This window comes from Hippichthys cyanospilos, chromosome 3 (assembly GCF_059441005.1).
Source record: "Hippichthys cyanospilos isolate Australia breed blue-spotted pipefish chromosome 3, RoL_Hcya_1.0, whole genome shotgun sequence".
In the NCBI taxonomy this organism is placed as follows: Eukaryota; Metazoa; Chordata; class Actinopteri; order Syngnathiformes; family Syngnathidae; genus Hippichthys; species Hippichthys cyanospilos.
This window is the reverse complement of record NC_142371.1, coordinates 1,909,608-1,928,214: the sequence shown is the minus strand read 5'-3', so window position 1 is coordinate 1,928,214 and position 18,607 is coordinate 1,909,608. Positions and strand designations below refer to the sequence as shown.

Here is an 18,607-nt window from a genome sequence, read left to right as displayed (position 1 = left end):
CCACATTGCACTACTACATTGCAAATATTAAATCAATAATATTAAACGTAAATCGATTAGGAACATTATCACAGGAGCACTAAAAAGTGCCAAAAATATTCTGGTGAATGTTTTCTAAATCCACAGTAATCATTAGTTTGATTAAAAAAATTTTTTACAGATACTTATTTTATTCCCGCATAGTTTGACAAAGAGTGTCACTGCATCATCTAGTGGCGCGGATGTGGAATTACACTCCACATTTTTTGTTTGTTGTTGCACGAATTGACCGTCACCCAATGCTCTGAAATGATTATGTGGGGATCTGTTTACCAAGTATAGCGAAATAATAATCATAATTGTTTAAAATCATGTTGTTGGAATTTAGAAAAAAAAAAGACAAAGAGCCACTTTGGTGTCAATGCCAGAGGGGCCTATGCCTGGGCGTCCATTAAGCGCACCTGCTTGTTGTCCCGCACACTGAAATCAATGCAATCAATCCAGCAAAGCTTCCATCCTAACAGACTTTATTAATTCAGCAGGTTTTGGAGATGCAACATACAGCAGCAGCGATGCAGAGTGGTGTTTAGGCTTAAGGTCGAGGAGCAGTTGGAGGTCAAGCTTCAAATCACCCACACCATTCACATGGTCAGTTCCTGGAAGGAAGCGGAACAAAAAACGTGTAACTTGCTGAAAAAAACATGTTCTTTTGTATGCACAGGACACATTAATCGCACCAGCTTTGCTTCCATCTTGTGGTATTTTTATACCAAGGAACTATGTCGAAATGTTTTCCAGAGCTGTGCTTTGCCATTTTTTGTGGCATCTTGGTGACACGGAACAATGTTGGAGTTAGTTGAGGAGCTTCATTGTAGACTAATGGTTCTCAAATGGTCTTAATGTGTACCTCTTGGGTATATAAAAGTACTTCAGGAAGTGTGAGGCAGGTAAATATGATTTCCACAGGGTTTCTGCAGATATTTGCAAATCAATTGGAGCATGAAGCATGTTCTTGCTAAACTGTGACTCGCTCACAAAACATTGTCTTTTAAATTGAGCCCAGTGATATTACCTCAAACGTAATTCAAAAGATTGATAAAACATAAATGGAACAGCACTGTTTTAAAGCTCCTGTTTATTTTTATTTTTTTAAATGAAGATGTTTTTGGCTAGTTTGGGTGTAATTGGCTGAAAAAAATATTTCACAGGGTGTACATTGTTTAAAAAAAAAGGTTGAGATTTAGACAACATTAGTGCTTTGCCACTTTCTTGTGGCATTTTTTTTGCCTGTGATCAAAAGTGGATATGGCCTGATTGTCGAAAATCTGAAAAATGATTCCTAGTGTACTACTGTATTATTTTTCCCTGATCTGCTGGGATCCGCTGTTGGTCAAAATCGTTATGAGCATGGTCAATACATATAAGGTTCTTAAGTCCTTCACCCCAACAGAGAAGATATGGAAAAAGGTATGCAAAGGCAAAATAGCTATTAGATAAGCTAACTGTTAGCTGCTAACAGTTAGCCTAACTTATTCTAGTAACACAGTGAAATTAACAACTGCATTAGAGCGAAACTGATTTCTATTCTATTGTAGTTGTTTTTTTATTTATATTTTTTATTGTTAATATTAATATTCCAGACAAATTGGAGCAGTCTCCCAATTTTGTTTGTATTCTGTATACAATGGCAATAACAGCATTCTATTCTATTCTATTCTATTCTATTCTATTCTATTCTATTCTATTCTATTCTATTCTCATCAGTCTGGATGCACTATGTAACAATGCTACCTCACTGAGGTCAATCTTGGTACTCCAACTATCATCTGTTTTGGATTGTCGACCGTGTCGATTTGTTTATTCTTCATGAGGGATCTTTTCAAAATTGCTACACATGTAGCTAAATCTGTTGTTCAGTTAGCTTCTTTATCTTATACTGCCATCTTGTGGTGAGAAAGTCCTCTCAGAGTCACTGCGGAAAGATTTGACTTGCCGTTGACCTCCACCCCCCCCCCCCCCCCCCCACTCTGTCTATTTATTCACCATCTGCCATCCTTACCATGATCGCATTCACTATGTCATTCTTGTTGTGTTTCAGAGCACGCACGGCCTTGGCTCGAGACACGTTAGCCTGAGCCATCACCAGATCGATGTCCCTCTGCTCCAGACCCGTGTCGTCCACCTGGAAAGACCGATTGTGGATGGTAATGGGTTGCAAGTGCCCTAAGCGGTCACTGAAATCAAGGAGTGTACCTCCTCTTCTTCCTCTTCGCTCTCCTCCTTGATGGTCAGGCTGGGTGGAACAGGGGCCACCAAGGGAGTGGAGGTCACAGGCACCTTGAATTTCTCCGCAGCAGCTTTGTGAGCCTGTTGAGAAAGATCCTCAATCTGGCAGGGCGAGAGAAGAGATGAATCAGAAACGATGCAATCATCGGAAACAAGATTTCAAAATAAAGACAGTCTTACCTTGGCTTCCCCAAATACAATATAAATATCTGAGGCAGGGCTTTTAAATACATCTGGTCGGCTGATGACAAACAGGATGCTTTTGGACTTCCTTATGGTTATTCTGGTCACACCGTGGACCGGCTTGAGACCTAGTTTAGACATGGCCTACACACACGCAGAACAGCAGAAGAAATTTCATGATATACATTGCTGGCATTGAGTTTTATTAAAGGAAAGTTTGTTTGTCTGACCTTGCGGGCCTTCTTTTCACTGCGGCTTTGTTTCAGTCTGTTTGGGCCTTCATCTACAGAGGAGAAGGACTGGAAGGGAGTCCGGGTGTTATTTGAGAGGATTTGAAGAAACATGGTACCAAAAACAACAAACTCTCCTCCACGCATTACCGACTCAACTACTCACCCTTATCAATTAGCTGAAAAATGAATAAAGCATGTAATTTTACCAAGCAGCGTTTGGATAAAGCAAAAGTAGAACATTTCCTGCAAGTATTAATTTCTGGTCATAAATTATAGCCAATAAGCCTTTTTTATGCACGGTGATACACATGAGAATAAAACATGGCATTACAGAATAAATATGTTCATTTAGACCTAATTTCTAATATTTTGCCTGCTTCATTTAAGTGTAAAAATAGCCTAGAAGAAAAAATTGAGGCAAAAAAATAATTTGCAACCAGGCTCACCTGTGGTTGAGGAGTTCTCACTGACTCCCCCTCAAGCTCAAGAACCGAGGCTTCACTCTCTGACTCATTACAGGAGGCCGCCCGGGAACCTAGACAAGCACAAAACACATGAACAGTAAATGAGTTCTTTTATGATTGTTGCTGTTTTTTCTTGTTATTTCTGCAGTTATTTATCACAACGGCTACAACAAGACCTGCAATTGGTCCTCAAGGGTTAAGATGATGTATTGGAATTGAAACTTAGCCAGTTTTTAGGTATTAAGGACCTTTGTATTTCTTTTACTTTATATATCAAAACAAGCTGGTCTGACTTGATTTGACAGTGATACAAACACCAGAGCATGAGATTTGCCTTGTTCAACCTTTTTGCAAATGCAGGATATGGATCAGTCCCAAATGAAATGAGTTCAAATTGCAAGGACAATTCTTTCAAATTGGCAAGGTATTAAAGCCAGAAATACATTTTTGAAACAACCCACCGCAGAAATACTTAAATGGGGGTACGTTAATGCCGTGAGAGTAAAAGTATGGTTTTATTTTCAAATCAAGCGCAAATTAATTGTAACATGCAGCAACCTATTGGTAAATTTTATTAGTGTGACTACTTTGCAAAATATCATGTGCCTTTATGTTAAGTTTTATCCGGGTGTGTATTGTCATTAGTGATGCAGTGAGTGTTGCTGGTCCGATGAATGGTAAATTCACAACACCCCGACGGTGCATTTGATAACAGTAGTAATACAAATTCTTTGTAAGAAAGAGCTTGCGTACCACGGAAGCAGTTCAAGTTTAGATTACCACATAAATGCAAAGCAATCGAGCACAGCTAACGATGGCAACAATGCACAAGGAAGTCATAGCAAATCTCTCTCTCAGACTCGAACACCCTGTATTTGAGCAAGTCTGCAACAGATAGGAAGGAAGATGTTTTACTTTAATGTTATTTTCTAATTATTTGGTGATTGACGAATCAGCCCCATTTCTGCTGGAATTAGTGCTGGAATCCAATGTAAAGAAGAGGTACTCACAATTGTTTTTGACATCTTCAGAAAGTTCGTGGCCGTGGTTGACTGACTGTTTGTCAGTTTGCCGATGAGAAGAGAAAGAGTGACTTTCCTTTTGACTAGATAGAGCAGTCCTCTCCGTGGATCCATTTCTATTTCCCGTCGCAGAGCCTTGAACACAACGGAGTCCATAATCCTCCTCGCGATCCGTTCTTCTCTGGGCTAGACTGGAATCTTGTGGACAAATACCAAATGATTAACGCTTCATTAAATTACTCGGAATATTGGTTATTACTTGTAAAACACGTAACTCTTACCTTTGGATATTTTTTTTGTGCCTTGTTTGGTAGGATGGGGTAAAGGAATGATAGATGACTCCTGGGTTGGCTTGGACATCCCAAAAGGTGGAGAAGGTAAGGCAAGACTTAAGTCAGATGTAGTAAGCACTTGATGGTTGATGGTCGAAGGGGAGTAAATTGCGGAGAATGCATAGGTGGTGCTTTGGGAAGTAGGCTGGTGGTCTGTAAATGCAGGTTGGGATTCTTGCACAGGTGTGGGAAGGTCTTGTTGTGGCCCTGTCAAAGTCCGAGGAATGGGTGAGGTAAGGATCACTGGAGGAACTGAGGAAAGAGGACTGGATATCATGTTAGCCTCAAATGTTAGGCTCTGATCGTCTTCTATGTTGTCATTGATGTCCACTCGGATTATTCTCTCAGTATTTGACGGTGGTCTGTCATCCAGCATTTCCTGTCTGTTGTCAAGCCTGTCTTGTTCATGGTGTGACTCTTGGTTTGTTTTGACCGCAGCATTGAGGTTCTTTGGAGTAGTCCTGTCATCCTTGTGACTCAAGTTATATAAACGTTTTTCAACTTGTGATCCAGATTTGTCTTTCTTCTGCTGACACTCAACTGATAACATTTTGTTGTTCGATTTTTGGCCTTTATTTGTTATTGAAAGGCAATCAACAGCAACCGAGTTGTCATCTTTTGAATTTTGTTTGGGAGCAAGTGCTTTCTTTTCATCATCAAGAATGTCATGGCTGGAGTCCAAATCATTGGTTACCTTGAAGGCCTTGTGTTGTTTCCGTCTTCGCCCTTTCTTCGTGGTGCCAACTTTCTCTGTGCAAAATGCATCCTTAGCGGTGTCACGCGGATCGTCTTTATTCTTTCTATCAGTTTTAGAGCAGCTCTTTTTTAATTTCTTAGTCTTTTCTTCCTCGCCCATCCCTGAGTTCAAATGTACACACTGCTGTCCCTTAAAGACATCTTTAGGCTTTGGTTCATCAGCAAGCCTGTCAGTCGCAGGACTGGTATCATTTCTTTTTTGGGCTCCAGTTTCAAGCTCCATTGTTATCTCATCTGTCTCTGATTGCAAACCCTTATTTTCACCTCTAATGGGTACAGATGGATTAAATCTACGTCTAGGATTAAAGGATCCAAAGGATCCATCCAATATAGTAAGTGCTAGATCTGGGGTGATTGTCCGATCGCCTGGACTTGTTTCTGATATGCTTTTGAAATTTTGGCTTGTTGCATATTTTCCCACTGTAGTATTTTTTAAGAGCAAGCTACAATGGTCTTCTTTTGAGGATAGGGTCTGTGTTATGTGGAATGCTTGGGTAACAGAATCGTCTAGTGATTTTTCATCGTTGGGCGTTGCAGTCGAAGCTTGTACTGGCGTATCCTCAAGGGGAATATTCGAAACAGATTCTCTGATTTTGACATTCACAAATTCGGGTCTCACTTCCTCAGAGAGAGCATTTAGTCCTTCATGCATTGCTATTTCCAATGAATCAAAGGTACAATCATTATTATTGTTGGAATCCATCCAAGTGACTTGTAGTTGTGTGTGTCTGTTATCGTCATCATTATGATTTAAATCATTGACATCGTCGCTAAAGAATCTTCTTTCTCCACCACCTGCCTCTGAGATCTCCTCGATTGAGTTCCAACAAACCAAATTGGAAGCAGAAGTCATTTCTCCTATCAGTTCTTTGCCTAGTGTTTGATTCCTCTTTCCATCCATTCTGTTATTATCTTTCACTTCGAGATCATAGCCAAAAGCATCGTCATATTTTTGATATGCTTCACTACTCATGTTAGGAATAACAGTTGTTTCTGTCCTACCTCCTTGCGTGTCACACATGAGTACACTTTCTGTATCTAACTTGTACTTCTTCCCCAGTGACAAGGAAAGAGACTCCCCTGCTCCCCATACTCCAAGTTCAGAAACTGACCCTGAATGTAATTCTGTCTTGTCATCACACCAGATCCTGGGTTCAGGATCAATTTCTCTTCTCGTACCTGTTTCTGAGTTTTCTCTTTTGGGTGAGATTGCAAGAGGAGAGTGAGGGGATCCGCAAGCTCCAAGTATCCGCTCATCAGTACTCAAGTTCTCCTGACTGGAGTCACCGGGGCAATGTTCAGGAGTCAAGGTTAGATTGTCTGCAAGGCCTAAAATAACCTCTGGAGAGGTAGAGATTGGGATATTACTGGGGTTGGGATTTGGGTCTTTAGGATAGGAAAGAGGAGGCACTCCTTTATTCAAGTCATTAGTAGCAGTTGTCATACCCAAATTCAAGGAACCCAAGTCAGTAGTCCTACAGTCCACACTTCGAGGCTCTACGCTGCCAATTTCATTCTTCTTGTCCCAGTCTTCTCTCTCAGGCTTATTTGATCCACTGGAGGACCACTGCGATGATAAAAATTTGCTTGCTCCTGTGGCTACATGGTTTCCTGATAGATAACGGCTATGCTGTATAAGCAATTTATAAGAATCTCTTTCTGGAGTGGGCTCTTCCTTGGGCTGCTCTATACTAATGTAATTCATTTCATCCTCATCTGCCGTTTCCTTTTGAAGAACTGGACTACATGGTTCTGCAGTCTTGTGACTCCCAAGAGAAGATGAGGGATATGATTTGGCAGGGCAAGGACTGTGTTTAGATTCCTCGGGAGAAACAAAATCTTGTACCATGTCAGTCATATTCCTATTGGGTTTGCTCAAGGACTCGCATTGATGGGAAGCTGTGAATTGTTTTGCCAAGATCTCATCCATTTGTGAAGCTTTTGTTTCGTCTAATGGACTGGAACACATTTGCGCTTCTGCAGGCTTGTGTTCCATTTCATTGCATTTGGACTCATTGGGAAGACAAGTTGTTTCAGGGTGATCCAGTATCCTATATGTGCTTTGCTGAGTGTGAAAATGTTCGGTTCGACCGGTTGCGGTGGCAGATCCTTGTTCAGATTCTGATTGCATTTCTGTAGAATCAACCGTTGGCTCCAATGACTGTGCATGCCTCTCAGTGCTGTACAGGCGTTCATCTTCCTCCCCGTTATAGGAAGCAGAATCTAAAGAGTCATCAGTATCATCTTGGAAACAGAAGAAATCATCCAGCCCATCGTTTATAGATGTCTCTGAGAGTGTGTGAAGAAAGGAGGCTGAGCTGTCCTCATCAGTAGCACCCTCTACTAATTCTCTGACGTATTCCCCCTCTTCGTCATCTTGTTCTTCTTCATCTTCTTCCTCCTCAACCACTTTGACCTCCACGTTAGCTTCCTCGACCCCCTCACCACTGTCATCTGTGTCGTCATCAAAGTTCTCCTCGTCATCACCATCATCCCCAACTTCCACTATTTTGTTACCGTTGACATCATCGTCAACATAGTCATCATCATCTTCTTCATCATCATCTTCAACATCTGCCTCCTCCTCTCCTGCTGCATATGCATCGACATCCTTGCCTTCATTTCTGTCCATTACTATTTCATTGTCATCTTCCGTGGGGAAAAGCGTGATTTCAAAGGAATCGGCTTTAAAAATAAGGCTTGTGTGAGGGGGAAATGGGATGAGAGAGACAGGGATCATTCTTTCTTCTTCTGGTATATCTTCAGCACAAGCTGCCTGAGCGAACATAAAGGAGCCGGGGTCAAGCCTATCAAAGCCTCCACGACTGAAAGAATCCAAGTGAACAACAGGAGAGTCAATATTCGGGTTAGGCGAGGCTAAATCAGGAGTGACGATTGTGGACAATGTCTCTCGTTGGTCAGTCGTGTGTCTGTAATCTACCTCAGATATGCATGGCTCCAGTTGCAGGTTGAGGACTGAATGCATGAGACTTAATTGTTCCTCCATCCCTGCATTGGACTCATCTAAAGGACAGAGGGAGCTCTCAGACTCTCCACCATCCTCCTGCGAGTCACTGGTGTGGCTGCTACTACTTCTTGCTGGAGGTGTATGTGCAGTCACCCAACAAGGACGACAACTTTCTCTAGGAATCCTGTTTTCAAGTTCATTATTTTGAGTCTCTTCTTCTTCAAGTATTGGTGTACCTGTTATTCCAAGTCGTGGATTTAATAAATCCTCAGAAGAGCGCACACATGATTCCCCTAGCCTCTCCTTCTCACGGTCTTGACTTGTACGGACCTTGTCCTCACCAACTTCATCTCCGATCTCGGACAAGGAGCCGACAAAGGAAGCTCGAGCCTCTTGTGTGTCTTCCGCGAGGAGCAGGTTGGGAGAAGTGGAGGGGGAGGCTGATGATGCATAGGAGGAGTTCCAGCTTCCTCCTTCAGCGGTCATATAAGAGCCAGAGGGGGAGGTCACGGGGGAGCAGAGGTCATCACTGTCTGAGGGTAAGCCTGGTGAGGGAGAGAAAGCAGGAGAGCCTGGATAAGAATGATGTTTAAGATGTGAAGAGCGGGATCCCATCTTGATTGGAGTTGAAGGGGCAGTGTAATATAAGTCAGGGTCGAGGGATGAGGGCACACCCACTCTGAGCGGGTCTACAGAATAAGTTGGCTCAGAAAAGGACAGAGTCACGGGACAGGCCTGCTCGTGGACAGATTGGGAAGGCACTTCGACATTAGAAAGGCTTTGACCCTTGTCCTTTGCCGTCAAATTGTCATTATTTGTGACAGGCTCCAGACTTGAGGAGGGCGGTAATGCAAGACTGTTCACAGGGGATGTGTTGATGGGTGAGGGTGGAGCGGACTCTGTTTGTTTATTTTCATTGTCTGGGTTATTAAATTTGCACTCTTCATTGTTGACTTTTGTCTGAGCTTCAGCAAAACCCGGGGTAATTGATGACTGACTAGCCTGACCAGAGTGGCCATGCATGTGGGTTCCTTTCAGAGTCTCTGACGGTTTAAGGAATGTCTCCTGGCCCATTACTACCCTAGTGTCCATGGTCTGTGGCTCTGGATAATCACTCTCCACTTCAGAACCTGTCAGGACCTGGGGGTGATACACACATGTTAATGTCACACAATTGCAGCAGGGATAAGAAAAATAGATCTTACAAGCCTAACACAGACTTTGATTCTCTCCATTTTAACGGGGACAAGGCGGCCACAAGGTCCATGACCACCTAACTTTACGGACAATCTCGGCAAGTTGTTGCGTCGATGATCAGACCCTTCAGGTTGAGGCCTTGGTGTCCCGGTGGAGTTGGATGTTGTATGAAATAGTCTGGGTCCAAATGGGGATGTATATGATGGTAACAGCTTCTGAGGAGTGCTTGGAGAAGGGCTCGAACCACTGTCAGAAGGAGATGAGCCACTGTCACTGGGCGTTGATGCTGTGGATGGGTGTCTGCTTTTGCCTGGGAAACAAAATAATTTTACAGATAAAATCAAAGCGTCATTCTCTGAATATATTCATGCACGAGCGCAAGACTAAAAAGACCAGTTTTCAAACTACAGCGTCTTCTTTCTTCTATATTGTCTTCTTTCGTCAAGTTCTGGTAAGTGGTCTTTCACTTATATAGATCTTTCCATCTTAAGTATTCAAAGCATTTGACACTGATTCCTTATGACACGGCATCACAATCAACTGGGAGTTGGTCTCTTGCTCAAGGACACAACGTTCGAGAATTGAGCCCACAGCCTCTCGGCTGGGAGATGACCGCTCTGCCACCACATGCCGCCCCGAAAACAAGGAGCCAAAAACAGTAATGCCTGTTCAAAGCCCTATTTTTAGTTCTCAAGCTCACTTTTGACCTCAAGAACCTTTTAAGGGCCTTGTCTCGGAACTGAAGGCTTTTTAAATTAATATCACATTATTACCAACGAGACTTGGGTGAGACCAAGACAGAACTGTGATCAGCAATAAACACAGAATCCAGATTCTACGGTGCCTTCTTGGTGTCGTCTTATGTTATTTGCCATTTGTTTCATTATAATATTAAAAAAGCTGATTTTTTTTGTGTTGCAACAGTAACTCAAAATAAGTGGTCATTTTGTGATTTGTTTTATATACTGCATAAATACAGCCTTGGTCTTGTCTCGGTCTTGATCTCTAAAAGTCTTGGTCTCGTCTTGGTCTTGACCTCCGAAAACGTTGCTCTCGCCTTGGTCTTTACTGTATTCTACTGTCTACTGTATTCTCAGTTTCAACAATATATATATATATATATATATATATATATATATATTATATATATATATATATATATATATATATATATATATATATATATATATATATATACATATCAACCCTCTACATCAAAATGGATGTGGTTTGATTTCCTCTCAGTAACACAGAGGGAACAGAGGCCTCATTTTAACTAGGCCGTTGCCATCATGACCTCAGTCCGCATGCTGATGGGCCATTTTGACACACAAGTGGCACAGCTCTGTGCCAGCCACTGACACACACACACACACACACACACTTGCACACACACACACACAAGTCACCCTGCCAGTTATCATTGTCACCCTGTTTCATGAGCACTGCTCATGGCTGTGGCGGATGCAAGCATCAGCACTTAGCATCTATGCTTGCTCTCCACCCCAACAATAAGCTCTGAAGTGAGTGTGCGAGCTGAGTCATGCCTTGCAGACTTGGCTCAAATGAGAGTGATACTCTGCTAAGTATGGTCACAACTAAGTTAACAAAAGGCAGACTAACAGGACAATAAATGCTCCCCATGCCATTGTTCTTCCCTGCCCAGATGAATAAATGGTAACTAACTGAGTAACTGTTACTGTGGTCTAAATGTTGGCTACCAGTTTCTTAAATAGCTTTGTGCTGCTCCTTTGGGGGAAGACAGTGGAACTATAAGTGGAGCAGAATCACTGAGGCCGCAGCGCCTTGCAGGCCTGAGGGAAGTCAGCTAGTCTGCCAATGAAAAAAGGAAAAAAAAAAAAAACACTGACTTTCAATGCTTAGCCTGTCTGATGCTTTCAAACATATAAATATGAAACTAAATATGTGATTATTTATGTGTGACTGTTGGTCTTAAAACTGGTAAATAAACAACAGTCTTGCAAGAAGGAATATTAATCATGCAGAAAATGCAAAATACTTAATTGCTGAAACACCTTTTATCGCATATATAGAAGACTTAACATTTTGGAATAAGGAACAGAAAATCTACAATTGTATAAATTTTCCATTAGTTATACTTTCTGACAGGTTTTATTTCTCTTATTAGCAGCAACATAGCTTGGCCGATTCAAGCTCATGAACTAAACAAATCATGGATTGTTTTCTTGCTCTTAGGGGAAGAAAGTTCTTTTCTCATCTCTCTTATTAGCGCTGGACATTTTTTTCTAGCACAAAAGGTGAACTTAGACGTGATAACGCAGCTCAGTAGGCAGAAAGGCACATATTTCCCTAGAGATAGAAAAAAAAACATATAAACATGGATGAGTTGGATATATACTTGGGGTGAGAATCTTTCAATTCTGATTTTAGGTTCACAATTTGATTTAGGATTGATCTTTGATTCAAAACTATTTTTAATTCAAGATGATTTGATTGACAATGATTTATGATTCAATCTACAGACGTGCAAAAAATTGTCATAATATACTTCAGTCTACTTTGCAAAACGGACAAACGGAAACGTTAAAATGTCATTTTTGTTACATTTACTGTCCTATGTTCTGAATTCTAAATTTTCCTCTTTTATCTGTTTTATAATTTTATACTTCATAAATTCGATTTTGAGAGATGTTCACTTTTGTGACATATCAAAGTGTATTTGTGTGCCATCCCTTACACCAGCGGTTCTCAAAATGGGGGTACAGGTACCCCTGGGAGTACTTAAAGGAACTTCAGGGGGTAAATCCTGTAAAAATAATTATTGAATTAATTGTTTCAGGAAAATATAAATTCATAAAACAAATTTTACGTTCAGTAGGTAATGCAAATGAATTATTGTAAAAAGCCAGATTCTCCTCCATATAGAATGGTTGGACCCAAGTTGTCAAGTGCCACCTCTCGTTACCTGTCAAGTCCATGCTTTATTTTTGTAAAGGCATTTCTACTATGATCCCAAAAGAGGAAACTTAAATTGTTTTTGATTAAATTAAATTCTTTAAATTCTTTTTGAGAACAGGTCTGACACTTTATGTTGATTATTTTTTGTAAACAGATCTCTATCGTAATCCCAAAGGATGACGCTTTATGTTTAATACTTTTCTGTGAACAGATATTATTTGTAATTATTTCTTTTTTAGAACAGGTCTGACACATCGTGTTGATTACTTTTTGTAGACAAATATGTATTAATAATGAAGCTATTTCTTTTGATAACATATTGCTTCTATGATCCAAAAAAAAGACAGTTTAGGTTGATTATCTTTTTTGGACCAATACAAATGAAGTTTGAAAGGGTCTAACGTTTAATGAGTCAGACACTGAGGGCATGTTTTTTTTAAACCCAAAGATGCTTTGCACTGGTTAAGGAGTACTTGGATGAAAACATATTTCACAGGGGATACATCACTGAAAAAAGGTTGAGAACATCTGCCTCACACTGCTGTTAGTGCTATGTTTTTACATGGGATTTCTGCCATGCTGCTGTGTCATGATCTAGCTAAGTCAGGGAACGAAGGGCGGAGCCACATCAGTTCGCTCATCTGCCACTTCACAAACCTGCATACTGCATGAGGGTCGAGGATGAGCCTGCGTGCGCATGAAGACGTGGAGGCACTGGAGCAGAGGATGAGGCAGTGGGCAGAGGGCAGTGTTAGGGCGGGGAGGGGAAGCGAGAAAGATGACAGTCGCAAACATGCTTTGCAGGGCCGTTTTTTTGCAAGTCACGGGGATGAGAGCGGGGAGTTTCTAATAGCGACTACCACGACGGAGGAAGGAGTTTCCGTTTAGCAGATCGTCCACATTCTGTCTTAGCAATGTCCCTGCTTGTGTCCCACAAGTCCCAGAGGTCCTACCTGGTCCCGGGAGCCCGGTGTCGTCCTCTCCCTGTCCCGGAAGCTGGTTGGTGGGGACGGATCTGTGAGCGCTCTCCCCCGGCATGCTTCTCTCGTGGCTGCTTCTCTTTGGCTCTGACGCAACAATAAAAGCCAGAACAGACAAGGTGAACAAGGGGGGAGGGATGGAGAAGGAGGAAGAGGAGGGAGGGGGAGCGGAGTGCTTAGCGACCTAGCACTCGCATCTTCCCTGCAGCACGTGTTTGTTGATGAGTGAGGTTTTGTTTTTTTGTTTTTTTTTTATCTATGCTGCAGCGCACGATTGCGCTTTTTCCCCCACATTTGATCTACTCAAACTCTGCCCGTGTATTACGTGTGTATCAAATCCGCAGTCTCATGTCCAAATCTTCCCCTCCCTCCCCTTTCTCAGCCAAGCGCCGACTGGGTCTCGGGGGTGATGTCAGCACATTTCGTGCATCCCTCTCAGTGCTGCCCTCAACTGCGAAGGAAGATACTGCAAAAACAAGGACATTCTAAACAAGTCGAGGAAAGAGAAAGTCCGAACACACATCCTAGGTATAATTAGACGACTTATGCCTCCTGCATGGATCGCAACCCTAATGAGTCCCTCGAGGACAGTGGGAGCATCTGTTTATCTCCCTCCACCTTACAGTATCTGCCTCCTCCGATTTATATTTTGGCAAATAACAAGTGCAAAACGCATATAAGCGCTAATGGAAAGAGAAAGACAGAGGAGGCTGCAAACATTGAGCCGCATGATCAGCAAGGGCAGTTTCTATGGCAACACAAAACTTCCCACGACAGTCTTAGTGTTACAGAGCAGAGCACAAGTCATGCCGACCATACAAATGCGTCTAAGCAGCCTCGGTGCCAGGGTATGAGAAAAAAAAATGCTAGTCTCTAATTCTGTACACTCAATTTACAAATCTGTTCATTCAGTTAGTAATTTGTTCAGTAACAGTTGCAGACAATAGAGATGAGAGTTTATAATTTAGAAATCCTAACCTAATAGCCCCAAAATTAAGTAACCTGGAAATATTGAGTACCTCGGTTAGTCCAAGAGCCCTCTTCTTTATTTTCCCATCTTGTGACACATTATGCACCCTAAATGTGATGTTAGAGTATACTTTTCGTCACTCACTAGTTTCCTTGCTCGAATTACCAATAAAACGGGACAATTCAAGCGCCTTTTTGCCTTTCATGAAATAGTTTTAAATGGCGCATGTGTCCGAGGCTGCCATCTTCTGGTAGAAAAGTGGACTCGTGTTGCGTGTCAGATGTTACGTAAACGCGTAGAAAACACACCAAAATATGTAGTACGTATGATCCGACCAGATGATAATGCAAAGACTGTGAAATGTACAAAGGCAGTGGCATTGAATAAATTTCATTTTCAGAATTTATTTTATTCACATTACTTTATTCATTTGTTTATCTGAATTATTACGTTACCCTTCATCACCTCACTATTATCGTTTATGTATTAGTAGACGATACATGCATGTGTTATGTACTGTCGGTGTAAATTATTGTGTTGTATGAAGTTAAAAACAAAACACGTGCGCATGATTTTTGGAGCGCAATGGCAAGATGCAGCTGAAGCATTTAAAAATCTCAACTTGAATTCATGTTCAGAGAGCTATGACATATCATTGCGAAGGGAATGGGGGGTGAGGGAGGGGAATCTTATTTATTTATTCATTGTGCTCGTACGTTTAAACACACTGCCACACTAACTGTTAAACACATTAGTTCATACTACTTCACCATACTTGGACATTCTTATTCATTAGATTTTATTCATTTAACCATGTCATTTCAGGATAAATATTTTAAAAGTGTATACGTTTTATACATCAAATTTTCTTAGTTTTGTTTTTATTCAGACAGCTTTTTTTCTACGTCTGTTTCTATTTTGATATGATTTTGAGCTATGAATAATTATTTTAATAATGCAATCAGATTGTATCACGTACAAAGATGTAAATTTTCTTTTGGTGATCCCAATTTTACATATTTAATTATTTGTATCATTTTTAGTTTTTAAATAAATATTGTATAAAAGTAATTAAATATAACCTTTTTTCCTAATATGCCATTACAATTACACTTGCACACTATGTGCATTTTCAGAACCAAGTGTTACTCTTTAGTGAATATAATCATGATTTTTTTTTTGTCTTTTATAGCAATGATAAAAAGGCATTATACATCCTTTTTTTCCATGCCATACCTTTATTTTCTACTTTGTTAGTGATTACACAGTTATACAAAAGACAATCAGATGTGTGTCATATTTGGATTACGATATTGTGAAGCAACAATGCTTTAAATGTTGTAGGGGGAAAAAAAACACCAAAACAATCATTTTATTTTTCTGGTGCACCTCAGTCGTATCTCTGCAGGTCAGTTTCCTCTTTGGGAGGCTCTTGGCCTCCACAGTTGACTGGATGGAATGGAAGTTCTTCCAGTTGAGTCTTCCCCTTCAGTGTGTAGCAGATGTCAGACCATGTCAGCACAGAGCCTCTGGACCATGGGGGGAAGGGAGGAGTAATGAATTGATATTTCTTTTTGTGTTGTAATCATCAGAGGTCATCTGACTTGACCTCTGGTTATGATAACAAGGCTCTTACTTGTAGTCATCCTCAGTCATGTACTGGTAGATGTTGTCGTTTGAGGGGAAATCCCACATCTGCAGGTCTGTCACATGACCATTCAGACCAGACATCGTGATCGCAGGCTCAGCAGCGAACACATACTTAGGACACAAACACATATGAAAGGTCAACATTTTTAGGATGGACAGATGGACGGACAGACACACCGTACCTTCTTAGGTAGCCTGGTTGAGTATCTCTCGCCGCTTCCTCTGTAGAGCCTGGCGATGCCATAGTTGGGGTAGAGAACCAGGCACAATCTGGGCCACTGTCCGTCCTCAACCCTGGTTCCAGACCACTCGTTGGCCTTGAATCTCCTGCTCCAGGTGGTTGTGTGCAACCAAAAATCATCGTTGGGGCCTGACGTGAGATTCAAGGGGGTCTGGCTGTAGGGGCCGAGGGTGAAGATGGTGCGGGGCCGCGTCTTGGTGTCAAGGCAGTAATGCAGACAGATGGTCAAACCTAATGGAGGGAGAGGTGGAAGACAGGTGGCTCATTGACAGATGATAGATGGACTGACTGATTGATACATGGTCAGATGGATTGATTGGTTATAGGCAGATAGCAGATGGGTGGATGTACAGTATATGTTGATTAAAGATGAATTGATGGATGGATATAAGTTAGATACTGTAGTTACGATAGATGGATGGATGAATGGATGGATGGATGGATGGATGCATAGATAGATAGATAGATAGATAGATAGATAGATAGATAGATAGATAGATAGATAGATAGATAGATAGATAGATAGATAGATAGATAGATAGATAGATAGATAGATAGATAGATAGATAGATAGATAGATAGATAGATAGATAGACGGTTGGATTGAGCTCTCTATAATCTCACCACTTGGGTAGGTCTGAACATTGCCAATGCTGAAAGTGAAGTCAGGTGGGTAGAATGTCACTCCTCCTCTATCTGTGGAGGACATTTTTTAAAATTAGTGTTATTATTTTTTGGAAACAAGCAGGTTAGCATATGCCCATCTGTTTATTAATATAGGGTGATAAATAGATAGATAGATAAATTGATCGAGTGACATTACTCTCACCTTTCCAATAGCCATCGTAATACTCCGTAATATTTTCGTTTTCATCAGTAGAAAACAAAGTGATCATTTTCCCATTTAAGTCGGCGGAGCAACCTGCACACACACAGAGAAGATGTCAACACAACAGCAGCAAGCAAACAAGTTTGAGTGAGGAAAAAAAAAAAAAACACTCTTAAAAAAAAATGATGTGAAATAAATTGACCAAGATAAAAACAGAGCTAACATTATAGTTCATATTAGTGAAAAGTAACTGCAGTCACTCTTTGTAAATCCCCCATCCCATAACAAATATATCGTATGTGCATGAGTGTGTATACCTTTGTTTATGGGATAGCCAGAAGCTCCCATGATGCCCAATATGATCATCAGGGTGGAAGCACAAAGACTTGTTTTCTTCAACTCCATCTTCAGCTCGGTGTGTGTGTGTGTGTGTGTGTGTGTGTGAGAGAGAGAGAGAGAGAGAGAGAGAGAGAGAGAGAGAGAGAATAACTGAGTGAACGCGCTGCACTCTTTATATATTATCAGCCAAGGACACGTTCACATTCTTGCTTGGCTAAGTTTCGTTTTCATAATTTTCCTGACCTGATGCTCTATCAATGGTACAATATCTCCACAAACACGAAGTTAAAAAAAGCAATTTTCAGCAAGAACATCGCCATTTTATTTTTATATTGTGATAGTGAGTTAAAAATTACTCAGATAATTATGATAGTAAAGTTAAATACCAAAGGTGTGGAATGTGAATCCAAATGCAGGGAAGCAAGGAGGCAGGAAGTACAAAAATGATTTACCCCCCCCCCCCCCCCCCCCTCCCCCTTTGGAAATTCAAAAAATAACTATACAAAATCTAAAAGAAAGATTGTTCATTCATTAAAGTCTCAAGCGTGTCTCAAGGCAACGAGGCTTCATATGTCCTCCATGATGTAATTTCCCGAGATTTAATCATGCTCCAATACGCGTTTTAGAAATTTCATCCTGGATTTTTCGACGCACGTATCGAAGCTTCGGCACATTTTGACCCAACGCTACAAGAAATACAATACAAATGTATTTCCAAACCAAAATAAACATAAGACAGATCATGACATCGTGCGTAAATGCTTAATTAAAAAGATACTAATGTGCCTGTGAAATTGATGCTTTTAGACAGGTGGTGGGGTATTCAAGAAAGTAGCAGCACTCAAGTAAAGTACAAATATCTATTAACAGAGCACAATAAGTACTTGGTTGCTTACATTCTTCATACCATGGGGGATGCGTGATACAAGAAATCAGGTGTGTCCAGTGTTCCACAAGTTGCTACATTGTTGCAGGGGTTGACGATATCTTTCAGATAGCTCAAAGTGCAAGGTCATTTTTTTGGGCATTCAGTACACTGGGAATCGTACCTAGATTTAAAAGAATGAGATAGCTAATTGAAATGTATTAAGAACGTTTAGTGTATTTTGTTACACTGAAACATAGAGTGCGTGTGAGTGAGTATGTGTGTGCACTTGTGTTTTTCCACAAAGTGGGGACCAAATCCTGGGTTTTGCTGTCTTCGTGAGGACCTCTCGCACTTGGACGCAAGTTCAGAC

The 18,607-nt window shown here is 41.0% G+C and overlaps 2 protein-coding genes across 2 annotated transcripts; both read right to left on the bottom strand.

Moving 5' to 3' along the window:
* Positions 1-489: 489 nt before the first annotated feature.
* On the bottom strand, positions 490-13,420 carry LOC148425391 (uncharacterized). Its single transcript, XM_088410540.1, has 10 exons — positions 13,314-13,420; positions 9,444-9,730; positions 4,449-9,363; positions 4,156-4,365; positions 3,128-3,216; positions 2,679-2,747; positions 2,446-2,592; positions 2,233-2,367; positions 2,039-2,161; positions 490-635 (listed from the first exon to the last, which is right to left on the bottom strand). The coding sequence occupies exons 1-10, from the start codon at positions 13,396-13,398 to the stop codon at positions 621-623; spliced, it is 6,075 nt and encodes a 2,024-aa protein (XP_088266666.1). The 5' UTR covers positions 13,399-13,420; the 3' UTR covers positions 490-620.
* Positions 13,421-15,525: 2,105 nt separating this feature from the next.
* LOC148425390 (uncharacterized) lies at positions 15,526-17,515 on the bottom strand. Its single transcript, XM_088410838.1, has 6 exons — positions 17,348-17,515; positions 17,031-17,123; positions 16,826-16,897; positions 16,143-16,432; positions 15,947-16,071; positions 15,526-15,839 (listed from the first exon to the last, which is right to left on the bottom strand). The coding sequence occupies exons 1-6, from the start codon at positions 17,433-17,435 to the stop codon at positions 15,701-15,703; spliced, it is 807 nt and encodes a 268-aa protein (XP_088266964.1). The 5' UTR covers positions 17,436-17,515; the 3' UTR covers positions 15,526-15,700.
* Positions 17,516-18,607: the final 1,092 nt, after the last annotated feature.

Excerpts from the sequence above, each read along its gene's own strand:
- LOC148425390 (XM_088410838.1), bottom strand. The coding sequence starts at position 17,435 with ATGGAGTTGAAGAAAACAAGTCTTTGTGCTTCCACCCTGATGATCATA. Across the intron at positions 16,433-16,825 it reads TGTTCAGACCTACCCAAGTG|GTTTGACCATCTGTCTGCAT; the intron begins GTGAGATTATAG and ends TCCCTCCATTAG. Across the intron at positions 15,840-15,946 it reads ATGACTGAGGATGACTACAA|AGGCTCTGTGCTGACATGGT; the intron begins GTAAGAGCCTTG and ends CCCATGGTCCAG.
- LOC148425391 (XM_088410540.1), bottom strand. The coding sequence starts at position 13,398 with ATGCCGGGGGAGAGCGCTCACAGATCCGTCCCCACCAACCAGCTTCCG. Across the intron at positions 9,364-9,443 it reads TTAAAATGGAGAGAATCAAA|GTCCTGACAGGTTCTGAAGT; the intron begins GTCTGTGTTAGG and ends TATCACCCCCAG. Across the intron at positions 3,217-4,155 it reads TGAAGATGTCAAAAACAATT|GTTCCCGGGCGGCCTCCTGT; the intron begins GTGAGTACCTCT and ends GTGCTTGTCTAG.